This window comes from Hippoglossus hippoglossus, chromosome 8 (assembly GCF_009819705.1).
Source record: "Hippoglossus hippoglossus isolate fHipHip1 chromosome 8, fHipHip1.pri, whole genome shotgun sequence".
In the NCBI taxonomy this organism is placed as follows: Eukaryota; Metazoa; Chordata; class Actinopteri; order Pleuronectiformes; family Pleuronectidae; genus Hippoglossus; species Hippoglossus hippoglossus.
Genome location: NC_047158.1, coordinates 11,389,582 through 11,415,828, shown reverse-complemented (window position 1 = coordinate 11,415,828; position 26,247 = coordinate 11,389,582). Strand labels below are relative to the sequence as shown.

Below are 26,247 nucleotides of genomic sequence, written 5' to 3'. Positions count from 1 at the left end.
CTTTTATTCTACTCTTTATAATCTTTTCTTTTGCTTGAAAATTGTTTTAACTCTGCTTGCTGATTAAACATTTTTTGAATATATTGTCTGTTGTTTTTAATGTTCCTGTACAGCCCCTCGAATCCACTTCTGTATATGAAATGTGTTATATAAATAAAAGTGCCTTGCTTTGTTTTTATAAGAACAGAAACATCTATAATCTCAGACAGAGTCTAAAATAAAACATCTTTTGTCTCTATATTAACTTGAAATTTCAGAATAAATGTCCTCAGCTCTGTTTGAGTCCAACTGGTCAAATCAAAGCGAATAAATACCGACTTCATGACCCAGGCAGCTTCCTCAGGACGTCTTTATTTGGCCGATGTGACAGCAGTGACGGACAGGAGGCAGCTGCACGGGCACCAGGAGAGGAGGGACCCCTTGGGGGTTGCAGGAGGTCAGCGGGTTAGAGGAATGCTGATAGGAATGCAGCGAGCATTGGCCAGGGAAGCATCTCGACAGCGGGACAACAGCGAGGATCAGCGGCCCCCCGGGGAGCCATGACAGCGGACAACAGGCTCAGAGGAAGAAGAGGAGCAGGAGGAAGAGGAGTAGGAGATAGAGGAGCAGGAGGAAGAGGAGGCTGAGCTCAGAAAAAAACAACTAAACAGGGTGAAACACTCACATCTATACTTTGTATTTTTATCATTATCATATCGATATAAATAATATTTGTGTATTCCTTACTTTTTCTTTTCATCTGTTCTGTATTTATGTCTTTGTACTCCTGCAATTAATCAAGGCTCATCTGATCTTATACAGAGTCTATGCACAATTTGTGTATTTTTATAACGTTTTCCAATGCAACCTTTTTATTACAGTGAAATTGGGAGTTGGAGGTTTGACAATTAACATCAAGCTGCAAAAATAAAATTAAGGGAACACTTAAATCACACATCAGATCTTGATGAACGCATTATTCAAGATGAAAATCTTTACCGATCTACATTCTATAATTTGTTGAGAACCAAATGATGTCACAACAGTCAGTGGAAACCAAAACCATTAACCCATTGAGGGCTGGATTCAAAATCATACTGAAAATCAAAGAAAAAAACTGAAATCACAGGGCGACCCAACTGGCATGACTCTTATCACAGCAACTCAATGTGACTCAGTATATCCCTGAAGTTTTAATGACTTGGTGTTATACTGTGACGATTAAGTGTTCCCTTCATTTTTTTAACAGTTGTAGTTTATAACAAATCGATTGTATTTGGGTTTTTTTATATATATTTTCATTTATAAGCAATTATCATATTTTAGAGTGGGGTCACAAACGGCTGACTGGTGCCGGATCAAGCATGTGAGACATTTAGGTCCCCAGACATTTTCACTTATTAAGATAATTACCAACTTTTTAATCATTTGCTACATTGTGGCTGCAAAAATGTTAACTGTAAAACCACGATCTTTGTTTTTAAATCACCAGATACCCAATTATCTCTGTCGAAACTTGAAGAGTTAATTATTTTTCCAACTTAATGTAACTGCTTACAAGTTGTTGTTATCTAAGAAAACAACCTTGAGCAACATCCCAGCTAACACAAGTCAACATGACGACAGCCCACAAACTGGAATGAGCAGATCATTCGGTGCGATCCCAGTTACCTGAGTGACGCCCTCTTTCACACTGTGAACACAAAACTGTGTTGTGTCTTAGTAACTGGTGAAAAGTTCTAAGCTGAGAGTCAACTTTCAAACTGGCCAAGTCAAACACACTGCACTGGAAATACAGAAAAAAAATTTTATGAAATTTCAAGAGACTGAAATGTCAGAAGCTTCCACTTCACTACCGACTGTGTATTACCCTGAAAACATTTCGTACGGCTTTTGATTTTTACTCTGAAAACAAAACCATACTCGCAAATTCTAACTCTTATAATGAATTATACAGTAAAAATATGTATTTCAATGAAACAAAAAATATCAGAAGGCTCCACTTCACTATCTGATTATTTGATGAAAAATGATAATAGACGCCTGGACACATGCTGATATGTAAGTGATGCTGACTAACATACAAACCTTGGTGGAGGTCAGAGACATAGAATGTGAAAGGTGTAAGTTGCTCAGCTTTTGAGTGGATATAACTGAGAGGTCATCTGAATTCAAAGAGTCCATTTAAGAGGTTTTAAATTAACACTTTATTTGAAGATGTTACTGTTTTTACACTGAAGACCCTGCACAAATGAAAACTTCACTGAAACTGGAGATTTCTGAAAATACATTTACAGTTTTTATCTGTTGTTTTGAGAGCTTTAATTTAACATAGACCACAGACATGAACACACAGTACGATACGTCATGATTCACGAGTCCAGTCCGCCTGAGTTCACACATACTACTCACATTACTCAGTTTGTAGAACCCATCTGGATATCTGTGTCAGTGCAAATTAGAGTGAGTGTGTGAGTGTGTGTGTGTGTGTGTGTGTGTGAAGTCTGTCAGAGCGTGCTGCTTTAAGTGTGTAAAGGCAGATTCTGTGGAGGCTCGGCAGGCAGATTGTTCTGGACTTGAACTTCTTGCTCAGCTGGAGGTTTTTCCTCTGTAAAAGAGCAGGAGAATATTAACGGACTGAAAACTGTAACGACACAAATCCACAGCGACAACACGTTGCCACATGTTTCACTTGTCCTGTTTTGTTTTTTTTACCTTTAACTTCAGGTTTAGGGGCCTGTGGTTGAAACTGTAGTTCTCCATTAGGGCCTGCAGGGGGCTGCCCATCTGCTGCCTGCTGCTCCTTCTGTCTCTGGGACATCTCTAATACCGCCTTGAAAAAACAAAACAAAAAAAACACAAAATGATTCAGAACTAGAGATGTTCTGATACCATCTTCCCCTTCCTGATACAGATTCCAATACCTGGACTTTGCTTATCAGTCAATATCAAGTACAGTTCTGATACCAGTGCGTTTAAAAAATAACTTGTATAATGTATTTTACCAGCTGTATAGAAGTGATGATTGCTATAGTTGCTGTTGGTGTTGTAAGTGGCATCACTTTCTCCAAGCCTCGAAACTGAAGTCTTACCTACTTGTGCACGACACTGTTTTGCCTTTGGGACTTTCCAGTGTTAAATATAGTCAAACTGCTGACATTGTGATCTTGCTCTGGCTAACGCTGCACTGCCAGAAATCCCTTCTTCTCTGCTCTAAAAACAGTTCTTCGTAACTACTGTTTTGGAGCAGCGGAGAAAAAGTGATTTTCCGGGTAAAGACATTTTGATCTGGGTGAAACTTTAAAGATGCTCTACCTTTTCAGCGGTATCAGAGACATTTCCGATGCTGGTATCAGTATCAGAACATCTCTCATGAACAAGTCTCTGTGTTCTTACACGCTGAATTGGCTGTTGACGTTGTGCAATTTAATTGTCACCCCAGCGTCTCAGATGGTATGAATCACCTTGGATGTGTTAACCCACCGTGACGTCACCCATTGGTTTTTAAGCTGTCGTTTTTTGAATCCTCGAGTTTGGCATTTTGTCGAGCGCTATCTTGTTTTTTTTACTTTAGTATTAAGAAGTAATCATATTTGGTAGCACAGGGGGTGGAGCCTGAATGAGGGCTTGAGGGCAGTGCACACCCACCTACAGCTGTGACCTGCACCCATTGGAGGATGAAACTAGAGATTGAGAACAAACTTCTTTTGAAGATATGGAGTTGCTTCTGGTCAGTCAACAGAATACATGCTTCAGGCCTTTTCTGCACATGGCTTCACTCTCTAGACTCGAAGTCTGCGTCCATTTATATTTACAGTCTAAGGTTTGGGACGCGGTGCGACAGTTACCTGCTGGTACTCTTTCTTCTGAGCCTCCAGGGCTTTGCCTCTTTCATTCAGCAGGTCCTGCTCCTCCCGCAGCGTCTCCGCCCTCCTCTTCAGCTCTTCTTCTTTGTCTCTGAGCTCAGTCTCAAATCGCTGGAGCTCTTCCTCCGTGTACGCTGGCTTCGTGTCCAGAGTCTGGAGAGACGGCAGGGGAACACACAGAAGTGACGGTATTACTGAGGTAGCAGTGAGGGAAATATTCTAATGCTTCACATAGAAAGTACGTCAGCAACATTAGCCTGGTATTAATGTTGATATAAAGCAGATTTAAGGCTAATTTATGCTCAACGTGTATTACGAACAGAGCCTGTCAGGAATCCAGTCCTGCTGTGTTCACACCCTAATTCCACCAAACGTTAAACAAAGAGCTGCTTGACCCACTTAACTTCACCAACCACATTTTCACAGCTTGTCCTAGGACATGAACCACAGGCGGTCTAATAACCCGACCACATCCCTGCCCGGCAGGCCACCTCTGGGCTCTTTACCTCCCACTCTCTGGGGTTATTAAAGTCCCTCTTCTCTGTGGATTTCAGGAACTCCTCCAGGCTGACGAGCCGGTCCTTGTTTGTATCAACCTTTAAAACGCAGAAACAAGGACGATGTCTCAGTCAAAGCAGAGAGAACAGTTAATGGGATATGATGAAGAGAGATGAAAGTAAATAAAGACTCACATTCTTCATGACGTGCTCCCTCATCCTGAGCCTTTCTTCCTCCATCTCCATCATATCATCCTCCTCATTCTTTGGATCGTAGACCTTCTCCAGCTGGAGGAGGGAGATGAACAGATGTTAGCTGCCATGAGGATGCTGGTGCATACCATTACTGTCAGGTTCAAAACTTTGTATTTTCCTAAAACGCCAACATAAACAGCTGTATTTTCAAACTGATGATCATCCACTTGTCATATTCTGTTGTCAGATTTAAATGTGTTTTCCATCCGGAAACTGAACAAGTAAAACCTCGAGTTAAACCCTAAAACAAAACTTAAGTGAAAGGAGCTGAAACGAACTTCAGGGTTTTTACCTCCTTCGTGAAGAGAGCCTCCAATTCCTGCTCGTCTAAAACGCCATCTTCGTTTGTATCTAAACAGGGCAGAGAATCATGGGAGCTGTTTCATATCAACCTCGTCGGAATGAAAAAGAACTGGGGTTAAAAAGGAGGTGTTGTGACCCACCATGCAGTTTGAAGAAGGTTTTAGGGTTGAACTCTTGGGGATCCAGGCCATCTGTCTCCTTCCAAACTTCCCGCAACTGAGCAACACTACCCTGAATGTGACAAGATGCAGCAGAAACAGGAAACGCATGTTAAAAAAAAAAAAAAAAGCTTCATTCACCGCCACACATTTCCACTGATAATAAACACAGATCCATCCTTTGCCCACCGGAGCGTTAACTTTAGGGTGGTGCCGGTGTTTGTCCTGCAGCTCTTGCAGTCTCTTCTCCTCTTTCTCCCTCTTCTCCAGGTCCAGGCCCTTCAGGTACTCCCTCCTCTCGTGCTCCTTCAGCATCTCGTAGCGCTTAAACTCCTCGTGTCTCTCGGCGTCGTAGTTCTCCAGGTCCTTGGTTGCCTGAACGAAGGAGTCACATGTAAACAAAAAGCAAAAAATGTGCAGAAACACACCTGTCATTGTTTTTGGCACCCTGGAGTCTGATTAGGGTGATTCTACAAGAATGTGGGGGGAAATTATCACTTCTCTACGGGTCAGACACGTTCACAACAACAAGAAATTGTCTGGGACATTCAGGTGAGGGGTGGAGCCGGGGTAGAGAATATCATTCCACTCAGTGTTTTTGTTTACTGCACATCAACACTGACATCAGCCCTTATCGCCAAAAGCTCTTGGATCTCATTGTCTTTCCAATATGACATCTTCTTCTGCGTTTTCTACATGCTTCTCTTTGTCATCCTGAGATATTTCTATTCTTCCATCGTGTCTGTAAGGTTAGAAACGGAATCAACACGGCAACTCGCTCGCTGTGACTTTTGCAGACATATTCCTGCTGAATTTTTACATGGGCTCACTCAGACATTTTACAAGGGGGCTATCATAAAACGTTCCGGAAAACATCTGGAATGGGCCTCAGTGCATGTCTGAAAGCAGTGAGGGAAACTAAAATCCCTCCGCTCACTCATCACAGCAGAGTCTTACTGTCGAGATCAGCAGCTCAAGGTCCTTTGCCTCAAACGTGTTTTGATTGTGTGGATCCAGATGTTCAAACTGCTTCAGCAGGGAGGCGTGGTCCATCTGGAGGCCTGCATGGAAAAAATTCCAAACACACTTCTGACAAACATGACTTTGTGTATTTATTTTTCAAATGATAAAATCTCAGCTCTTTGCATCTGCATCTTCGCACATGAATCGAGGATGACAACACTGCACATCTGTACGCTTTTACCGTAAACTAAGCAACAGCTGCCTGATTGTCACATATATTATGATTATCATTCCAAATTTACGTCTGTTAAAGAAAATGGGAACATCTTAAAGGGAATGGCTGCATGTTCTAAAGTATTTTGTTTGTTTGTTTTTTCTTTTTCACTTCGCATAATTTAAAATGTGCTCTGTGTAGGTATATCCACTTTAAACAGTAGATCTGTCAATTAAGTTTCAGAAGTATCACTGGCGATTACAAGTTGGACCAAAAACTCTGATATAATCTGCACACACACTCTCCTCAGTTGTTCAAAGGAAAATGAGTCCACTCACTCTGTGTGTTGGTGCTGTCCAGTTTGGCCTTCAGCAGCATCCTGAGCCGAGACACCTCCTGCCGCTTCAGCTCATCCAGCCGAGTCCTGACATGGTGACCGACCAGGTCCAGCTCCTTACTGAGGCGGCCATTCTGGCGGAGAACACACCCGGGAGAGAGAACAAATCAAATGTCAGATCCTCTTGGTGCTGGTAAAGGTGAACGAGGGCAGCTTTGTGGGTGAGGAGGAGAAGAGCGAGAAATAGTAAGAGATGGATTCTAACCTTGATGTCCTCTGTGTTCGCTGTCTGCAGTTTCTCTCTGAAGTGAGGGTCAGTCTCCAAAACCTCGATCACCTCTCTGAGATACCTGTCGTAGTACAGGCCTGTGTCCTGCAACAGTGTGTTGTAATGGAAGGATTACTTTAACGCCAAACGGATTCTCAGCTCAAACTCATATGTGAAACGGTGAAAGAAAAGAAGAAGAAAGGGACTCTTACAGCATTCTCCTCCTGTACTTCCTCTTTAACTTCTTGGTTGCCTGCATTGCGATCAATAGGCACTGACCAGACCCCGGCAGCGATGGAGAGAAGCAGCAGCCAGCCAGGTTTCAGGTTCATCCTCCTTTAAATCAAACAATAACAACAGAGGTGTGTGAGTGATAAACCTGGACAAGATGGACCACTGGTAGGGCGCCGGTTCGCCTGCAGGACATCTTTTTAATACACCTCTCCATTTCTGCAGGGATCCTTCACTTGTGAGTTTTTGTACAGGGCAACATACAGAGACAAAGAACCAGTCACACTCATATTCACACCAACAGTTAACTTAGAGTCTCTGATCAATCTGACTCCAAACTGCACGTCTGTGTCTGTGGGAGGAAGCCGGAGAAAACCCACACGGACACAAAAAAAACATGCAGACTCCACACAGAAAGACCTCGGCCAAACCGGGATTCGAACTGGAAACCTTCCTGCTGTGACGAAACTGCTAACCACTGAACTGTGCCGCAAAAAATTTCAATCAGAAATAGATGCATACAGCTTCTTTTCAGTGAAATATTGGACTCCATCATGACTATTCCAATATTGCAAATGTTTGCATAAAAACTATGAAATAATACAATTTATCTTAAGTCCTATGCTGGATTTTCATTGAATATTAATCAGTTATATCATATTGTGTTATATGATATTTTAGATATTCAGATATTTTAATGTTGTATTTGGATTTATTTTAATTATGTATATTTTTGATATTGTCTTGTGTTTTTTCTATGTCTTTCCGTCTTCAGTAAACACTTTGAATTGCCTGGTTGAAAGGCTCAAATAAACTTGAGTGAGTAAACCTATCATCAGTGTCAAACTTTCACTATATTTACATTATTTAAATAAACTGAACTTCAGACATTATTTACTCAATATTTATCTGCAGTCATAAGTTCAAGGAACACAACAGAAACCCGGATATAGACATGATCCCCACTCAAATCACATCCTGAATAACTCTATGTCAACATAGCCTGTGATAACAGCCAGAGAGATGGAACCAATCACATTCGGTGTAAATGGTTGGTGGCTGGTGTGCACATTATATGCCGAATTCAGCAGGAGACTTCAAAGATTTATAAAAGGTCAAAAGTAAAACATTTTCTGGTCATGAGTTTATTCAACACTTGGAGATGTTTATAATCATACATTTCCTAAATGGAATCTCGCGTGAAGATCAGTTTCGAGCAGGAAGATCTCTTTTCAGAGAGTGAAATAGGAGGATATATTTCGTAAAGGGCACCGGAAGTGTCACTAAACTGCCTGTTAAACAGAAAATTATTTTGATGACGTTGTTCGTGTTTGTAGCTAGTTAGCCAGCTAGCTTAAAAGAGGAAACATGGATGCGGATGAGAGGTTAGTGATTAGGATTCAAGACAGAAATGGATATTTCCGTGGCTGTAACACACAGGTGAGATTAAACACATGGTGAATGTGAGTTGACGTTGGATTATTCGTTTTTTAAACGTAATTTTAAAGGTGATATAAGCGCTATTTCTCCATCAACGCAGGCGTTAGCTATGGGAAATATCAGGCAGAATACTTCCTCCGCTTATATGTCACGCTTTCCGGCACATTTTTAAACCCAACTGACATCAAACCAGTCATTTAAATGAATTCTAACAGAGAAACGTCTTTAAAAACTCGTCTCTTACCGCAGATGTTGTTCTTTGCAGATCAAACGATCAAATCGCGATCTTTCCTTGCGTCGGAGGAAATTGACGTCATGAAGCAGGAGCGCCTTGCTGCCTTCAGGGACGGTTGGAAATACTATACCTCACGAATGATGACATTTAAGTAATGCCAGTAGATTAGAGAATTTGCCAAATTATTATTAGTTTATGGACCGAGGGGGTTTTATCTTTTGTATATTCATTGTAAAAATGTGATATAAAAGATTTAAGTATAAATATTTTGCTTTTGTGAACGTCTAAATTACACTCCTACAAATAATACTGTACCTAAACGCATCATTATCCCAGTGGTAAATAATACATCGACACAAGTTCTGTACAAACGTTTTTAATTGTTTGAAAAATAGATTTGCTGTATATTTAATTCAGTACATAAACACAAAGTCATGGCATAGTGAAATAAATTAACATAAACACAGTCAACAATTGCACGTGATAATAAATTAAATATATAAATATGAATGCATCAAAATGACATCTAAGCCTACAATAAAATTAATAGAAATAGATAATAATAATAATAAAATATGGCACATGGAAAACACATACTTGCAAAAAGTGTTTACAAATAAATAAAGTTAAAAAAAATTAAATAAATTAACAGTCACGCAATAATAATCAATCATTTCAAAATGTATATATATAAAACCATGTCTGAGCATTTTGGGGTCCTTTTCGATTTATATCAGTTTGACTGATGAACTTAAATGGTTTTGATTGATTTACACTTGAGCTGCATCAGCTGATTCAGTGTTTAGAAATCAATCTCTCTCATGTCAGTGGGTGTCCCGGCCCGCTCATCCTCCTCCACCTCCTCCTCCACCTCCGCCTCTTTCTCTGTGGGGCCCTGCTGAAGCCCACTCCTCAGCCGCTGGCGGAGGCCGTACTCTATCATGTCACTGTAGCACTGCAGCACTGCCTGTGAAGCAAGATAGAGAAAGTGAGTGGATTTAGTCAGAGATGCAAACTCTTCATGCATATGACATGACAAGTTTTCTAAGTGTAGTTGCTTAAAACACGTTGCTCTTGCAAATCCCATTCCCTGACAAAATAAAATAATAATAAAACCAAATCCAATTCAAATGAAATGAACTGGTCTTTACTCACCAGCTCAGTCTGGCACAGCTCTGCCAGCTCTTCACTCATGAGAGCCAGCTGAGAGGGCCCCTGGTTGCCCAGGCCTCGCAGTGCACAGTTGAGGGATGCTGCAGCAACAAGTGATGGAGGTGCTCCCAGGAACCGGGAGTCACAGACACACATGGCCGCCAGTGTGTCACTGTGCCGCCGCAGGGTGGACAACCGCTCCTCCGCAGACTCTCCGCCGTCCCCATCGCCTCTCTGCTCCACTGAGGCCAGGAAATGTGGGAGGAAGTCCTGAGGGGTCACCGCTGCTGTGTCCCACCGCAGAGTGGCCAGGATGACTCGCTCCATTTCCTGATGGAGGGAACAGGTGGTTTTAAGAATTAGAAAAGTCGTGGTGTGGTAAAACATGGAGTTAGTCATAAAAACATGAGCTTAAATTGTAAGGCTGCATTTAAGATCAGTGATGGAAACTTCTGACTTAAACCTCTGAGCTGAATCATTGATTCACTTTAGCTTCAAGATCAGATGGAAAGCTGATGTATTAGTTAAAAAGCTACGATATAGTTATTACAGTTGACACACAATTAGAATACTATAAATAGATATCAAACGATAAGCTGCGATTTTTTGCACATTAGTGCAGCTTCTCAGATGTGAAGATTTGCTGCTGCTCCTCATCATATATCAAAGTGAGCTGAACGCTTATGACTTTTTATCTGAAAAACAAGACGCCACCTTGAACTCTGTGAAGTTTCATAGAAAAAACGATCGAGTGATTAATCTGGAAAATAATCAAAAGGTGAACTACCATTATTACGATGTTCATATGCATCTTTTGGACTGGAACTGATGATGGGCATGTATGTTTTATTTCCTCAGGTAACAGTATAGATTCTACAGTTGCTCAGAACAATAAGAAATAAAAAATGTAAGTTTGTTGATTAAATACTTAAAGTTTTAGACAGGTTGACTTCCAGTTGGTGGTTTACTGGTATTTTTAGTTCATGAGATACTTGTTAATTTGTTTGTTTCCCTACAATTCCCGTTATATTTTTCCACCTTATACTATGATATAGCTACTTTAATGTTTTCTCATAAAGCTTAAGTACCATAAAAGGTATAAAACTCGATAATATATTATTATTGTTTAAAATTACAGTTTACACTGCAGTTTGATGTAAGTTAGTGATGGTATTAGGGGGCCACAGTTGGAAATGAACCAGAGTTGTTATCTTTACTGGACTCTTTCACTCTTTCACTCCAGCCTCTGCAATGACCAAGTGATGGACTCACCCGCAGGGTCGAGGGCGGGAAGCTGTACTCGGCTGCGGCGCAGAGAGTGTCTGCGGTGATGTTGTCGCACTCTGTGAGTTTGGATGCGATGAGGATGCAGCCGGCGGCTAGGCAGTACGGTGAGACGGGCACAGACAGAGTGGCAGACAGGAAGCGGTCCATCAGAGAGACAGACAGAGGAAACACTGTCTCATCACAACCGATCTCACAGCACACCTGCAGAGAAAAGACAGAGGACACCGGTGTCACAGCTGCTGCGATGACACAACTCATCCAGGATCATGGGGCAGAATCAAGAGTTTCATACCTCCAGGGCCCACTTGGCGAGCTCCTCCCTGCGCTCTGGATCCCTCTGGATGAGGGTGATGTAGAGCATGGAGGGCATGTACCTCTCCTCCACGTGAAGCAGCCTCAGGATCACACGGTGCCCCGACACAGTGGGGTCCCAGGCGGCTCGCAGCTGAGACGAGCCTCTGTTGGGGCCCTGGCCCTGCTCCTGACTCTGGTCATCCTCGACCTCTTCGCACCACAGAGACACAGGCATGCCCCTGTCCATCTGCACAGCCTGATGGGTAAAATATGAACCTGTTTATGTCCAACTGGGAAGGAAAAACAGCAGATACTGTCCTTCTGCCACCTGAGCTGCTGTGCAGGTAAGGGGTCGTGTGGAAATCCCTGCAGATTCTCCCTTTTTTCCCCTGAAACCTGGACTCTGCTGTCCTGTGGTGCTGTGCAGAATATCAGCCCCCAGCTGAGTCCTCTGAGTTTTATACCCAGCAGGGAGAGAGAGGGAGAGGGAGTGGCAGAAAGTCCGAGGCAGAGAGGGGTGGGGACCCTCATGAGTGACATAAAATAATAAGAGGACAACAATATGGTCTGCGCAACAATTGCTCCAACAGGTGGGGAGAGGGGGAAAGGAGGAGAGCGAGGGGAGAGAGGGAGGCAGGGGAGGAGGAGAGAGGAGCAGACAAGAGAGGGAGTGGCCCGCAGGGGACAGAGCAACAGCTTGTCTCCGACAGTGAAAGAGAGAAGGGAGGAAAAGAAAAGGCTGCGAGGGGTGAGAGGCAGAGAGAGAGAGAGAGAGGGGAGAGAAAAGGTCACCTCCACACTCTGACAATGGGAATGGATGACAAAAGGATGAGGGTGTTTGTTTACAACGTGCGGAGGGCAGGAAATATGTCAAACACATGGATGGATGTTAAATCATAGCTGCTGGTAGATAACAGGGCATATCCTCATCTTCTAACACTGTATCACAGGTTAAAGATCAAAAGTTATATGATGAAATAAAATATAGATGTTTGTGCAAATATTAAAGAATTTCTCCTATTTTTTTTTTAATCTTGTGAGAAACTTTGTCAGGCTAGATTAACAAAATTAAACCGTGAATCTGTGAAGGGCAATGGAGCTGAAATGGTGAGTAATATAATGAATTAAAGGAAATTCTTATATTTGATCAGATATTGAAACATTTTTCCAGAGCGAATGGTCCAGATGTGCTAGTTTCAGCATCTCAAATGTGAAGTTTTTTTTCTTGCCTTTTACAATTGTATAAAGTATCTTTGCTTTTTTGATTATTTTTTGGGACAAATATTGATTAACAGAACTTGAGGCTCTATTATTTTCGGACTTTTCATGAACCAAAAAATGACACACCCTTCTTTCCAAAATGACAGAACTTTGCAAATGCAAATAAATGCAATGAATCAACCAATCAGGAATTTAATTCACAGGTTAAACGATAAAGAAATTGTTCGATAGTTGCAACCTTTCTCTTCAGTTTGCCATCAAGGAAAGGATGCAAACAGACTTGGATTTATCCAGTTAAAGTTATAGCGCCAACTACTGGCAACAGGAAACGATACGTCATCATATCATTATGTTTTTTTAATTTCTCAAAGCTGGTTGATCACATCCACTTCAAATTTGATCAGGAAGCCTTTAGGACTTTGATGATGACTCATTGTAAAAATTGTCTGTGACGGCTCAGTGAATTTCTATGTATCGCTATGAAAGTTTTAGTTCATGCATAAATGATCCAATCTTCACCAAATGTCACATGTCACGTTTTGTGTGAGATACATGTTTATTTGTAAATAGAGCGGGGACATGAGTTCTCATTACAAATGTTCACAGGAAACAAAGATGTTTTTTCAAGGGATTACGAGCCTGAAACGACTCTAAAGACTTTTCACCCCAAAATGTTAATCTGTCATCGGGCCATGGTGTCTTCAGGGGTTGTTCATAGGCAACTGGACTTTTTTGGTGTAAGAAGTGAAGAGGCCTCGTGGATGAGAAACACAAGCAAATCCTGTTGTCTTTGAACAACTCCTGAAAAGTACTTGGTATATTTTCTTTTTTCTCCAAGCCCCATCCCTCTCTTTACTCTCTGGATTCTCATTGTCAAAGCAACCTGTGTCCCGTCGGCCTCCCCTCCCTGCGCCTGTGGCAATCTGCTGCTCATGTTTAAAGAGCAGTGAAGCCACTGGGGAGGGCTGGGCAGGCGAGGTATGTGCAACAGACAGTGGAGCTGGGGCAGGTCAATGAGCCGTATTGTCTCCCTTTACAAATCAGTGTCAGACAACAGCCCCCTGGCCTTCTGCCTGCTGCTGGTGCCTCACACACACACTTCACACATTCATGGGGTAGACACACTTTTCACACGCTCCCCGGGGACTCCTCTGATGGTCACAGTGGGGTCGCACTCACCAGTGGAGAATACAGATTGTATTTGACGCAGTCATTACAGGTGGCTGTTCGCACATTAGAGGTTTCAATAGCAGCTCACATTTCAAATGGGAGTTAAATGGACGACCACAATGGCACCATGATTTCAGCTCCGCATCAATTATTCATGCTCCATTCAGCGCGGAGCAGACGAGCAGTTCCACAAACTTCACAACTACATGTGCAACACAAAAATCATTTAAACTTGATGACATTTTTTATTTACTTCAAATATAATTATTTTATTAGACTAAGTCTTTCATATTTCATCACGTATCCAGTGATGGAGGAAGTTCTCAGATCCTTTAACACTACAACATAAAATACTTGACTTCTATAAAATTCTATGAAAATCATAAAATATAAAAGAACTGAGCGGAAATTAAATAACCCTTTAAAAAATTGTCATACTATTAAATATTATATATTGGATTATTATTGCTGATGTACATGTATTTAGTTGAAGTGGAGCTTCAGATGGGTAGGTAAATCCAAGCATCATGTTTTATAAACCTATTTAAAACAAATTTCTGTAAATTAACTGGTACAAAGAACATAAAAGTACGATATTTCCCTTCAAGCCGTAAAGGACTAAAACTTCTAAAATGTAAAATATTACAGTACAGGTATCTGAACTCAGTACAGTACTTCAGTAAACTGTTTACAGTAATAGCTGTCAGTGGTGCTATACAGTGGTAAAGATATAAGGGGATATGTGTTGTGGAAAAGTTTCACGTTTCAACAAGGAGAAATCCTTTCTAGTCTCCTCACAAAGTGAACGACTGCTGGGTCTCCACTACAGCAGCATGTACACTGACACATGGACACGTGGTCTGAATCATACAGCTGCTTTCAAATAAAGCACAGTTGGGTTTGATCTACAAGTTATGATCTGATGACATTATTATGATTTCATGTCTTCGTTCTGTTGTTTAAGTCTTCGGGAGATATTTGCCCTGTGCACAGATATCGACGTTACTGTGACCAAAATGACAAGAGCAGCACAAAATGAATTCACACCATTATAAGCCTAAAAGAGGGGTATGAATTAAATGATTAAAAATAAATAATAATTTATTTTATCTATAGAGCACTTTTCCAAACCCAAGTTTTAAAGTACTTCCCACTATCTTTAGTTCACCTACATTTATATTTTAACATTCTTTCTATCTAATCGACCTGCTTTATTTTATTCTATTTTTCATTATTATAAGTATTATAATATTATTCAGTACTATACATTTTTTTACTGTATTGTTAACACCTTGTATTGCAACTTTTCCATGAACGGCAGTATTAAAAACAAGTCTGATTGGATTTTGATATGAGAAGAAGGAAAATTATTGATTGGATTATGTAGTACAGTCGAGAAAATCTGATTCCAGAAAGAAAAGATTTAAGAAATAAAGAAGAGAAAAATGTAAAATGTAAAATAGAATTAAGTAAATAAAAGAGAGCACAAAGATAAGTGACTGATTCATACTGAAAGCAGTGGAATTATCACACAAATACACAGCGGAATAGGAAAGTCAGAGAGTAGATTGTGCAGCCACATCATCTACCGCAGATAACAGCTTTCCTAAGACATGCAGCATAATGACAACATGAACAGACCATAATCCTCCAACACTTGGTCGATTGTGGCATTAGTGAGAAAATGGGGTTTAAAGCTGTCGACAAGGCCTTCGCCTATAAAACAGGCTTTAAGAGGAACTGAAAGCAGATTGAGTTTGAATGAGGGCCTGAGTTAAGTTTGGCTCTGTCAGTCAAGTGAGGTCAGGAGGGAGGAGGAGAAGGAGGAGGATGGGACAGGGAGTGACAGATCGTGGGCCTGTTTAAGCACCCTCCTAAATTCATACACCGCAGCTGTATTCAAACAACACAGATCGAGGGGGTAAGAGACAGCGAGTGGCCAAAAGAATAGTGCAGCGGGTCCTGAGAAGGAGGTGTGTCGCCCCCGCCCCTCATTTTCCAGCTCATTTCCCGGGACAGTGGAGAACAGAGGTCCTATTTTCCCCTCCGCCATTCACCTCACACAGACACCTGCTGGCCAGTGGGGAGGGGGAGAGGGGAGAGGGCAAAGTTTAACCAGTTCACAAGTTAAAGACGCCACATTAACTCATAGATGTCACTGTTAGCTGGAAATATTTTTTTTTTTATCAGTTTGATCTCCTTTTAACCATATTTAATTCTCAACTGTGTTTTAATGAGTTGAAAAAAATCGAGTCGAATTCACTTAAATGTTTTTCATTCTATTCTTTTCCATTGATGTTTCCAGAGGAAATATCCATTTTCTTATTCCACAACATATGTTTTACAACTGAGGTTTTTGTGTAGATGAAGATGTGACACAAAAAAACACATGATCAGATCATCACTGCTGGAGGAATTACTGATCCTTCACTCTTATGTTAAAGTACTATCACAGTAACGTACAAATACTGCATCTTAAGTAAAAGTCTTGTTTTCTTGACTAAGAATAAAAATGTTTTACCTACTGTATATTCAGTTGGGTAGATTGGATTGCAATCACGGTTGCGTCACAAGAAAAGTATTCAGATCTGCATCTCCAATTTCTATTTATTCGTTATGCTTCTCGCTGATCTTTGTTTTTTCTATGTAAAATATTCTCAACATGTGATCTCAACACTTAATCAAATGAAAACAGTATGAGACAGTATGAACTGACAACAACTCAGAGACACATGGAACTATGTCACTCAGTAGAGCTCATAGCTGCCACTCAGGCCAAACAGGCCCTTTCAATTTAATCAAGCTACACAAAAAATCCTGGATCCGCACCAAAGTTCTTCCCTGACCCATACCGCATCCTGCCACCAATTTCGTGGAAATCTGTTCAGTTGTTTTTGTGTAGTCTTGCTGAGAACCAACCAACAAATGGACAGGGGTGAAAACATCACCTTCTTGGTGGAGGTAATGAACCAAGGAGCTTTGAGCACACTTTGCTTTTTTTGTACAGGGTCACAAGCCAGAAAGGTCAGACATCGTATTTTATGAATTTATCATGTTTTTTCAATACAAAATCTTAATGTTAAAGTAACTAAACCTGTCTAAGAGGCTATAGAACATAGTGGTGGAGAATCATACAGTGGCAGTAAAATGTAAATACTTTAAGAGAGTAGCCGAGCAGACCTAAGAGAGACAGACTGATATGATTCAACCATTTATTTGGTAATAATCAGCGGATGAAAACGTTATACAGGTAATTACAAGGCTTAAAATATTACCACGCCGCATGTGAAAACTATAAGGCATGCAAAAACTTTGCATAGGGCTGGAATGGCATCATACTGTACTGACAAGGTGCTGGCAGTCAGTTTATACTTCAATATCTTCCCTTTTCAGGAACAGTGGCAAGGGAACAGGAGGGAAATCTAAACCAGACTCAACAAAGAGAGTACACTGTAGTGACAGGCGGGGATGAAAACAGCTGTTAAATAACTTGGGGAAAAGGTAAAACAGCAGCATCCAACAGAGGACGGAGAGAAAAGAGAGATGACAGAAACTCAGGAGGATGTGAAAACAAGTGACGAGCTGTCCGGGTAAAAAAAAAAAGAAAAAGAAGAGTACGAACATAGTGTTTAAATATCTTGGACTGAAAAATTCAGGGGTACATTAAAAGAAAAACACTTCAACAGCACCCCCTGCCCCTGACAAACAGTAACAACAGTCTTCCTTCTCATTGGATCACAATGTATATATATAGATTCTGTTTTTCCACATATAAATATCTTTCATTCATCGTTTAGTGAGCGTCAGTCCATCAGCTGACTTTCAGATTTAAGGATAAGGGCGACCACGTGCTGAATTAGAGGAGGAAGCTCCGGCCTGGGATTGGCTGAGGAGGCGTTGTGCCTCGCCGGCCTGTGAGTCCGGGCTGTCCTCGTCAGAGCTGGGGGGAACGTGGAGGCCGAGAACCCTCTGCACCTTGAGGGGAAGCTCCTGGGGAGGGGGGAGGAGGAGGTGACAGAAATTATTTTTCTATTGTGGTGGAAATTGGTCAATAAACGAGGTTCTGAGTCAAGTTGTCTTTGTAAGTGTATTTGTAAAAGCTTTCTGCAGCCAGGCTCACACGGGCAAGGTGGAGGTTGCGAGTGTGATAAAACAGTGAAGTGTCTGTGCTCATATTTAAGTGTCTCTGTGTGGGTTACGCCCTGACCAAAAACACGTGAGGGGTGTGTGTGTGTGTGAATATATTGTTCTGTGTCCGGAACTTATAGATTGCATAATTTCTGTATTGGAGAGGAAATAATGTTATCAGTGGTAAGGATGTTTGTCAGTCAGCTGAGTAGATAAACAGAATTCAACTCGAGTACAGCAAAAGGTCACTATTGACTCAGGTGACCTCAGGATCAACTTCCGCAACACATGTTTAGACGATGGTGTCACATGCTAGACAGTGGACGTACATCCTATATGCATAAAGTTTATGTCGAGCTGTACCCTAGATGGAAATGTCTGCTGCAAGCATAAACTAAGTAGTTATTAAGTAAAGTAAGTAGTTATTAAGTAAAGTAAGTAGTTATTAAGTAAATTTCCATTACACTATATCACTTCAAAGCAATGCATTAATACAGGCCTTCATCTTTACTGACTCTATGGCTGAAATGCACCTGATCAGCACAGATTTTACTGAATTCACGAGGAGAAAAAAAATCTTAAAAGGAAGCTGATGGATATTAAAAATTACAACTGGAGATTTTTTTTTTTTTTGTGAAAACCTAAATTGGCTTCTAATCATTGGAGGAGCAAATGCATGGACTCAGAAAAATAGGATAAACAGTGAGAAATGAGACAATCCCAGGTATGTATAGATGTGACTCATTACTATTGAGTAAAGGCCAAAAAATCTGAATATGATGCAACAACTATATCTTCTGTAGAGGGCAAAACCATTTGATGCTTTTTAACATCATTAGAAATATTTTACAAATACAATGAATAACAAATAAATAATATTAAGACTCGTATGTGGAAAAAAAATGGACTGGAAATGATTCCCAATATTTCTGGCTTGTGAAGCAGTGTGAAACAGATAAATGTTGACTTGTTGTGAATTTTATGAGTTGACGCAAGGTGTTACTTTTCACTTTTTTTTCTGTGACAGATTATAAGAGGTGAGGAGAAGCGACAACATTTGACAAGAAAAAAACAAATATTAGATATATGTAAGAAGAAGTAAACAGAATTTGAGAGAAATCCCTCTTTCTTATGGTTTTGATCCCTGGAGATGCAAACCTGCAGGATAGAAATTCCTGATGTAAATGTATTAATGACACAGAAGCTTCTTACCAGATATTTGGATTGAGCTTTTAAAATACAGGTACAACACTGAGAGCCTTGCCGTCTTTGACAAAAAATGGAAGATGACTCTTCTTACCTTGCACTGAATAAACTGCAGATAAATGGCCTCCGCTCCACGTAGAACAGTCTGCAGATCCAACTTCATCGTCAGCTCATTAATGTGCTGCAGATCAAATGACAATACACAAATGCTGTTGTTGCTGTGTTGACACACTGAGTCGTAAACATGACACACATGCGGTGCACACCTTCAGAATAGTGTTGAAGTCATGATCTGAGCCAATCAGCTCTCCTCTCTGGGACGAGAGGATCGAACAGGCTATCAGCAGGTGGAAGTTGTCACATGGAAGACCAGTCCACTGGACCTGAGGGAGAAAACAGGATGTTACAGAGGTGGGCAATCCCAGCTCCCACTGGGTGAGGGGGAGGTTACAACCTGGACATGTTGCTAGTCTATCACACAAATAAAAAGTTGGTCATTGCAGGGTTCAGGCACATTTTATAGACATAAAACCCATTTGGTTAATTTTGGTGTTTCGGTCTGTAAAATAAAATCAATACTTAGCGGACAATTCAATTAAGCTCCTTTTCCACCGCAAAAAAAAAATCACTAACACCCGCTAACACCTGGCTTTTGTCTGCAATGGTAATGGATACATTGGCTCCCAGGTCAAATGACTCTGCAGAAGACATTCGTTTTTAACCTGATGCCAAAAGGGAACCTGATCACTTGAAAAAGGTAATCTACAAACATTGTCTGGTGAACATGGCAGCATCTGGAGATACAAATTATATACACAAACCTTTAAATGCTGAAAAGACTGGGGCAGTGAAATCTAATGTTCAAGATCAAAGTGGGCGCTCTACAGATCCTGAGCTAACAGGTCCTTGCTTTTTCCACCCTCAGGTACAATCAAAACCCTGGTAGAGACAAACAACCACGTACCCTCGCATAAACACCTAAGGCTAATCTGGAGTCACCAGTTAACATGCATGTCTTTGGACCTTCAGCTGTTTGAGCATCATAAAAACCTTCATGTATGTAAGTAAATACAGATGTTCTGCGCTCACCTCCCACAGAGTGAGGATGTCCTCGAAGGAAAACTCTCTCTTGAACCAGATGAGCAGCCAGCGGAAACAGAAGCAAAGTGAGCCGCTGTCCTGAGAGTCTGCGGAACAACACAAATGTGTTTTCAATTCAGCAACAAACAAAACAACAAGAATGAGCTCCTTGTAAATGATTTATCCCTAAAACTGAAATTCAGGCACTTCCTCTCATGCATATGTACCTGGTGTGCACCCATCTGCAGATGCTTCTATACATAACTAATACATTCTTAAGTGCAGCCTGAAGGATGCAGAATGTTGAGTAGCCTCTTTATTCTTGTTTCTGCTCCACTTTTCTTAGCACCATACTTATGACTTAGGAATTATTTTAATCAAATCCAGAATGTGAGTGGATGGATGTTCACTGACTAACCCAGGAAGTCGCACAGCTCTGGGTCTAGAGCCTTCAACAGGATACTGAGCTTAAGGAGCTGCTGCTTCATGGCCTCCTGAGACTCTTCAAAGTTCTGGTGCTGCATAGATGAAAACAGAGGAGGCATATTAGTCACCGATAAGTCTGTGCAGGTATGTGCTCATTTAAATGAACACATACAAAAAAAACACATTCTCAAAACAGCTGTGATTTATTTAGGACTTATTGAGTTTGAAACTTAACAAAGATCCTTCTGAAAGACATTCAAACCACAAATATAACAATGTGTGCATTCTGTTCTCGTTTAAACCAGAATTGCTGATGAAGTTATTACAAAAATGTTTTCACTGACCACATAAAAGTGGGCATTAGAACTTCATGTCAAACTTTCACTCATTCTCTTTCACTGTTGATCTCTAGAACTATTCAGACGAACTCCCAAATTCAAAAGCTGCAGCGACTGATCCTGATGAAGAGAGAAACGTCTACTAACCACCAGCTCCATGAAGCCCGTCAGACACCAGAAGGATTCCACCTCGTTCTGGGTGATGAACAGGAGAGGAGAGAGGAGATCGCTCATCCCCTGGACGTAACCTGGGCAGATGGAGAATAATAAATAAAGGAAAGCGCCAGAGAGACACAAGACCTGAGATTAACAAATCATATCATCTTCTTAGTTTTGTTTGTTTACAGTTATTTATAAAAAAAAGTTGTAACGGAACCGAAAATAACAAGACTCAATCACATTACTTTGTCATTGTCACAACACACACACACACACACACACACACACACACACACACACACACACACACACACACACACACACACACACACACACACACACACACACACACACACACACACACACACACACACACACACACACACAGTGAGTTGCACTTCTGTTTGCCAACCAGCAAAGTAAAATCCTACCGAGATCAAAGTTGAACATGCAGTACGTCATCAGCACATCGTGGAGCAGGGTCAGTCCTGGATTGTCGTTCCCGGAAAAGAACGTATTGTGTCTGTCTGTCCTGCTGACATCTCTCTCTGTCACAAAACAACAAAGCCAAGTTCAACTTCAGCATCACAAGCAGCGGACGGATACAACGATGAACTGATCCTCTGTTTTCTGACCTATCAGGCTTCTGTAGCCTCTGAGGAGGGAGTTCCTCATCTCCTGCTCTTCAGTGACGGACTTCCACTGCACTTTCATCCTGAAATACTCATCCCTGCGGACACACAGTAGCATTAAAGTGGGTCACTGTGTTGAAGGAATAGTTGAACACTTTAGGAAAACATGCTTATTCACAAACTGATGTCAAACCATCAAAAGCATGTAAAACAATAAAATCACTGACGTTTTAAACCGCAGAATGTCTTCCCGTTCTTTAGTAGTGCTGTTCCATGGATAAAAACCCAGGAGGAACTTCCAGATCTCTCTCCTTAGTGATGGCTTGATGCCCTGCAAGAGGCAAGAACAACATCAATAAAATTTGTATCTATTATAAAAATTAAAAATAAAACAGGAATCCTAGAAACAGAAGATACGTATCCTGTCACTATATTTACAGCCTTACCCCCCTGAACACCAGCTCTTTGATTTTTTCTGGGTTCCTCACGCGGCCCTCAGGGTCCAGAAACTCCTCCCATTTGTCCAGAGGTTGTCCCCTGGTTACATCTGGTCTGGGACCGAGCTCTACCCCCTAGACGGAAAAACATAAACAAGTGATTAATGTCTCCAATTCTCACGTCTCTTTTGACCCATTTAAACATCTACAAGCCACTGAGAACATATTCACTCTTTTTGTGGGCATTCATGTGATTTATTTTGATGTACTAGCTAATTCACTGTCGGTAGTGACAGTTATCTGAGAGGAAGAGAAGGTTGTGTTATAGACTTTCACAATAAAAAACCTTACGGCTGACTAGGCTTCATACCAAAATGATTTAAATGTTAAAAATACAGTACAATTATTTAATTCCTGGTTTACCTGTGCCTGTACCAGTGAATTTTTATAAACATATTTTGACACGTTACCCATCGAGTACCTGTGGATGGCAGGACTCTAAATGGTCCTTTCAGTATCTTTCTCTTACACAGTTGATGAGTTCAAATCCAGGCTCGTCATCAGACTGGGGGTGCAGGTTTGGATCCTGAGCAGTGCGCAAGTGGACGGGGGAATCTGGAGGCCGGAGGGCCGCCTTGAAGAAATTGGTGACTTTGGAGAAACCACCAAATGTTGTGGCATAGGGGTCCTGGATGAATCTCTGTTCAAGTAGACAAAAAAAGCAAAGTGACAGATGAAGAGGTGTTTCACTTGAATTCCTCACGGGTTTTTGGCTCGACAGGAAAACACTTCTTTCATGGGCTGTGACTCTGGATGGGCTTCAATATGTGAGTCTGAGGGGAGGTCAGGATCGCCAGTGATAAGGTTGTAAAGTTTTAAAATTAAGTATAGTCCACAGTGCGACTTTGATCAGTATTGATCACTTGGCTTAAAAACTAAGAAAGATTTTATGATCAATTTATGCTATGATGGAGACTGATATTAGTAACTATACTTTTAGACTGAAAACATTATTTCCACTTTAAATGTACCATGTAAAACCTGCTCTCTTTTAAATGAAAACAAAAAAGAAAAGAAAAGTAAATTACCGAAACAAGATCCGAGCCGTCATCAAGGAGGTGCAGCCGATCAAAAGAGTGAGAGAGTGCACCTGACTCATGCGGGTAAGCAAGGTAGAGTCGCCCATCGACTGGTGACCTGATGACAAAAAAATGCATGTGATGTTATTTCCACTCATGTGACGCATCATGTTAACAGTTCTGCTTGAAACGGTCCATCAGCTGCTCAAAGTGCTGAGACAAATTCCAACACACTGACTCTGCTGCTGCGGCTGTTGGGGGTGTCACAGTGATAATACTCACGGGTCCAGGATGATGTAATGATGCAGGGCCCGAAGAAGTTCTCTGGTTCCTCCCCTGTGGAAGTGTAGAGCAGGCAGCGGGTGCCCCCCTCTACTCGTCAACACCAGAAAGTTGCGACCCAAAGAGAAGCGGGCCCTCCGAAGAGAGTAGAGCTCTGACAGAGGCAGAGAGAATGACCACTGATCTGGAAGAGAAATACAGGGATATTTACTTTCATACATTGTTTCTTATCAACGTAACTCTATGTCAAAGGTCACAGAAGTGTAAAAGGCACCTGACTCTTTGACTGGGACATGTTCTCGATCTTTCTTCACAGTGCTGATAACAGCCCAGTCCGGCTCATAACCAGGGTCAAAGTGTGTATCCTCCTCCCCTCCTTCTCCGTCCTAATTGGTTAAACAAAAAAAGTTGATGACATTCATTTACATTTGAGTCCGAAAATATATGAATATTTTGTTGTTTTTCATGACTACCGACCTTTTTGGAGTAGAGTACAGCGGGGGCACAGCGCCCCTCATCCTCTAGTGGGCTCCACTCTAGAGCTGGCACCCCAGCCTAGAACAAAGACACAGTTAATGACCCCAGTGCTTTCCGGGGCTTTCCCTCTATATAGCAAGCTTGACTCAGACATATTTTCTTACCCGCTCCACAACGCGGATGAACCCTGGGATGGTAGTGTCCTGGTTGCTCCTCTTGGCATTTGTGTGGAGGTAAACTCCCTCCTTCTCAAATATCAGCTGAGGAGGAAGAAATCCCAGAGTTATACAAAGTAAGGTGAGACAAGGGGATGGCTCACTTCTGTGCCAAAGTGAGGTTATGGGGACATAATCTGGAGGTGTATGCTAACAGTATCTACAAGGGGTTGAAAATTGTTCTCATTATAATTTCCCAGAGCCTTGGATGACATAATGAAATTGGCTGTATTGTCTGACCAATATTCTAAAATACAAATAAAATCAGTTTACCTTTAAATCAGGGACTGGCTTGTTAACAATCAAATGTCAATATTATATTCATTTCCCTTTTCTTGTTTTTTGGTTGTCTAGCTTAGTTTATAATTCATCCGCTCTTTCCATCCTCCTATTTTTCTCTTACCTTATTTATTGCTGTCATTTATTCTGTATAAAATAGACACATTGTTTCCTTGGTGGACATGTTCATGCTAGGTTCTGTATTTAATGTTGATCAATAAACATTGTCCCTGTCAAATAAATAAATAAAAAAATCTGGTCACATTGAGGCCATTGTTATAAATGTGTTATGTGGTTTAACAACATATATGTCAAATTAAATGAGCACACAGTGTTGATCAGATAAGACTGCATGATGTGTGTGGGGGTTGTGTAGTGATCTCACATCAAAGGCAGTAAATGACAGTGATCACATGACTCCAGCTCGTCTGGTCTGTCAGGTCACTGGACCAGAGACCAGAAACTCGCACATTGAAAAACTGAACTTGTTGTGCTGAAGTAGCTTTGACCTAGTTAGCTACAGAGCTAACTTGTCTGTGTGGTAGTAAAACACATCCATCGGGCTTCTAATACAACAGAGCCCAGAGCATGAAACATCCAGATGCCAACGTGTAGCTGACAGGTTTATCTTCTCCAGCGATTTATTGAACACCGACAGCTAGCTAGAAGCTAACATTGCCCCCGAAAGCTCGACTAGTTCCACCCGAAAAACGAGGGTCGAGTTGTGGGGGAAGTTGTCAACGTGCGCACATCAAAATACTGGCGGCAAATGCTTGTAAAAACCCAGAACTACCTTGTAATCTTCGATGTTTTGCTCCATTCTTCCGCCGCCGGAGTCACTGCTTCGTTCTTCCATAACAAATATGACGTCACACTTTTGCTGCTCTCAAAAGCCCCCGCCCACAAGGATACGTCATGGAGTACGAGCCAATCGGATATTTGTATATACTCTGGGTGTTTTTTAACGCCACAACGCGACAAGAATCCCCATTCAGAGATACGTGATGTCAGATAGAATATTATTGTCTGTAATAACACTTTACATGTTAATTTAAACACATTCAAATTCTACTCAACATACTGATGACATTCCCAACCACTGGGGGGCAGTTAACATGCTGGTTTGTATTAAAATATAATGATAAAATATTGGAAAAATAAGTTAAAATCTGTCCTTATTTTAATCCGGATATGGTATGACACTCTAAAGATAGTTTCAGAATACTTTTAAATTTGTAAATAAAATGATATTAAATCATTTTATTCAAACATTGCTTTGATGCTTCATTACTTATCTTTCAGAGTTATATGTGACCTGGATTTAACCTCAATTTTATGTTGCTGTGCTCCTCTGTGGGAAGATTTAGTATCATCTCTAAGTGATCCTGCTATGTATCTTTGTACTGGGATTTCTGTGTCTTTGTAGTCTTCAGTTGTTCTGCTGCAATTTGGAATCATGTTACGTCTATTTGTGATCATTTGAGTTCCTCCTCAGCAGTTTGTAGTGTCTTGCATCAGCTCTGAGTTTCTGAGCAGCTGTTTAGAGTTTCTTTGCGGCTGTTTTGAGGTTTCATTGAAACTGTTTTAGTATCTTTGCATCAGTTTTAAGTTTCTTTGCGGCTGTTTTAAGGTTTCTTTG

At 41.1% G+C, this 26,247-nt stretch overlaps 3 protein-coding genes across 3 annotated transcripts; all 3 read right to left on the bottom strand.

Annotated features, from left to right (window-relative positions):
• Positions 1–1,977: 1,977 nt before the first annotated feature.
• On the bottom strand, positions 1,978–8,848 carry nucb1 (nucleobindin 1). Its single transcript, XM_034593300.1, has 13 exons — positions 8,756–8,848; positions 7,053–7,176; positions 6,838–6,945; positions 6,574–6,706; positions 6,016–6,119; positions 5,248–5,433; positions 5,041–5,131; positions 4,890–4,948; positions 4,538–4,630; positions 4,352–4,441; positions 3,828–3,998; positions 2,695–2,812; positions 1,978–2,587 (listed from the first exon to the last, which is right to left on the bottom strand). Exons 2-13 carry the CDS (start codon positions 7,170–7,172, stop codon positions 2,502–2,504), a joined length of 1,359 nt encoding a protein of 452 aa, XP_034449191.1. The 5' UTR covers positions 7,173–7,176; positions 8,756–8,848; the 3' UTR covers positions 1,978–2,501.
• Positions 8,849–9,366: 518 nt separating this feature from the next.
• On the bottom strand, positions 9,367–11,941 carry ccndx (cyclin Dx). The gene is made up of 4 exons (XM_034593301.1): positions 11,478–11,941; positions 11,171–11,386; positions 9,902–10,228; positions 9,367–9,713 (listed from the first exon to the last, which is right to left on the bottom strand). The coding sequence occupies exons 1-4, from the start codon at positions 11,724–11,726 to the stop codon at positions 9,549–9,551; spliced, it is 957 nt and encodes a 318-aa protein (XP_034449192.1). The 5' UTR covers positions 11,727–11,941; the 3' UTR covers positions 9,367–9,548.
• A 5,127-nt stretch (positions 11,942–17,068) lies between these two features.
• Positions 17,069–25,515, bottom strand: tbc1d17 (TBC1 domain family, member 17). The gene is made up of 17 exons (XM_034593299.1): positions 25,402–25,515; positions 24,279–24,374; positions 24,115–24,192; positions 23,912–24,023; positions 23,638–23,821; positions 23,365–23,473; positions 22,806–22,976; positions 22,286–22,411; positions 22,067–22,170; positions 21,843–21,937; positions 21,639–21,755; positions 21,196–21,296; positions 20,703–20,802; positions 20,294–20,391; positions 19,471–19,587; positions 19,299–19,385; positions 17,069–17,860 (listed from the first exon to the last, which is right to left on the bottom strand). Exons 1-17 carry the CDS (start codon positions 25,462–25,464, stop codon positions 17,699–17,701), a joined length of 1,920 nt encoding a protein of 639 aa, XP_034449190.1. The 5' UTR covers positions 25,465–25,515; the 3' UTR covers positions 17,069–17,698.
• Positions 25,516–26,247: the final 732 nt, after the last annotated feature.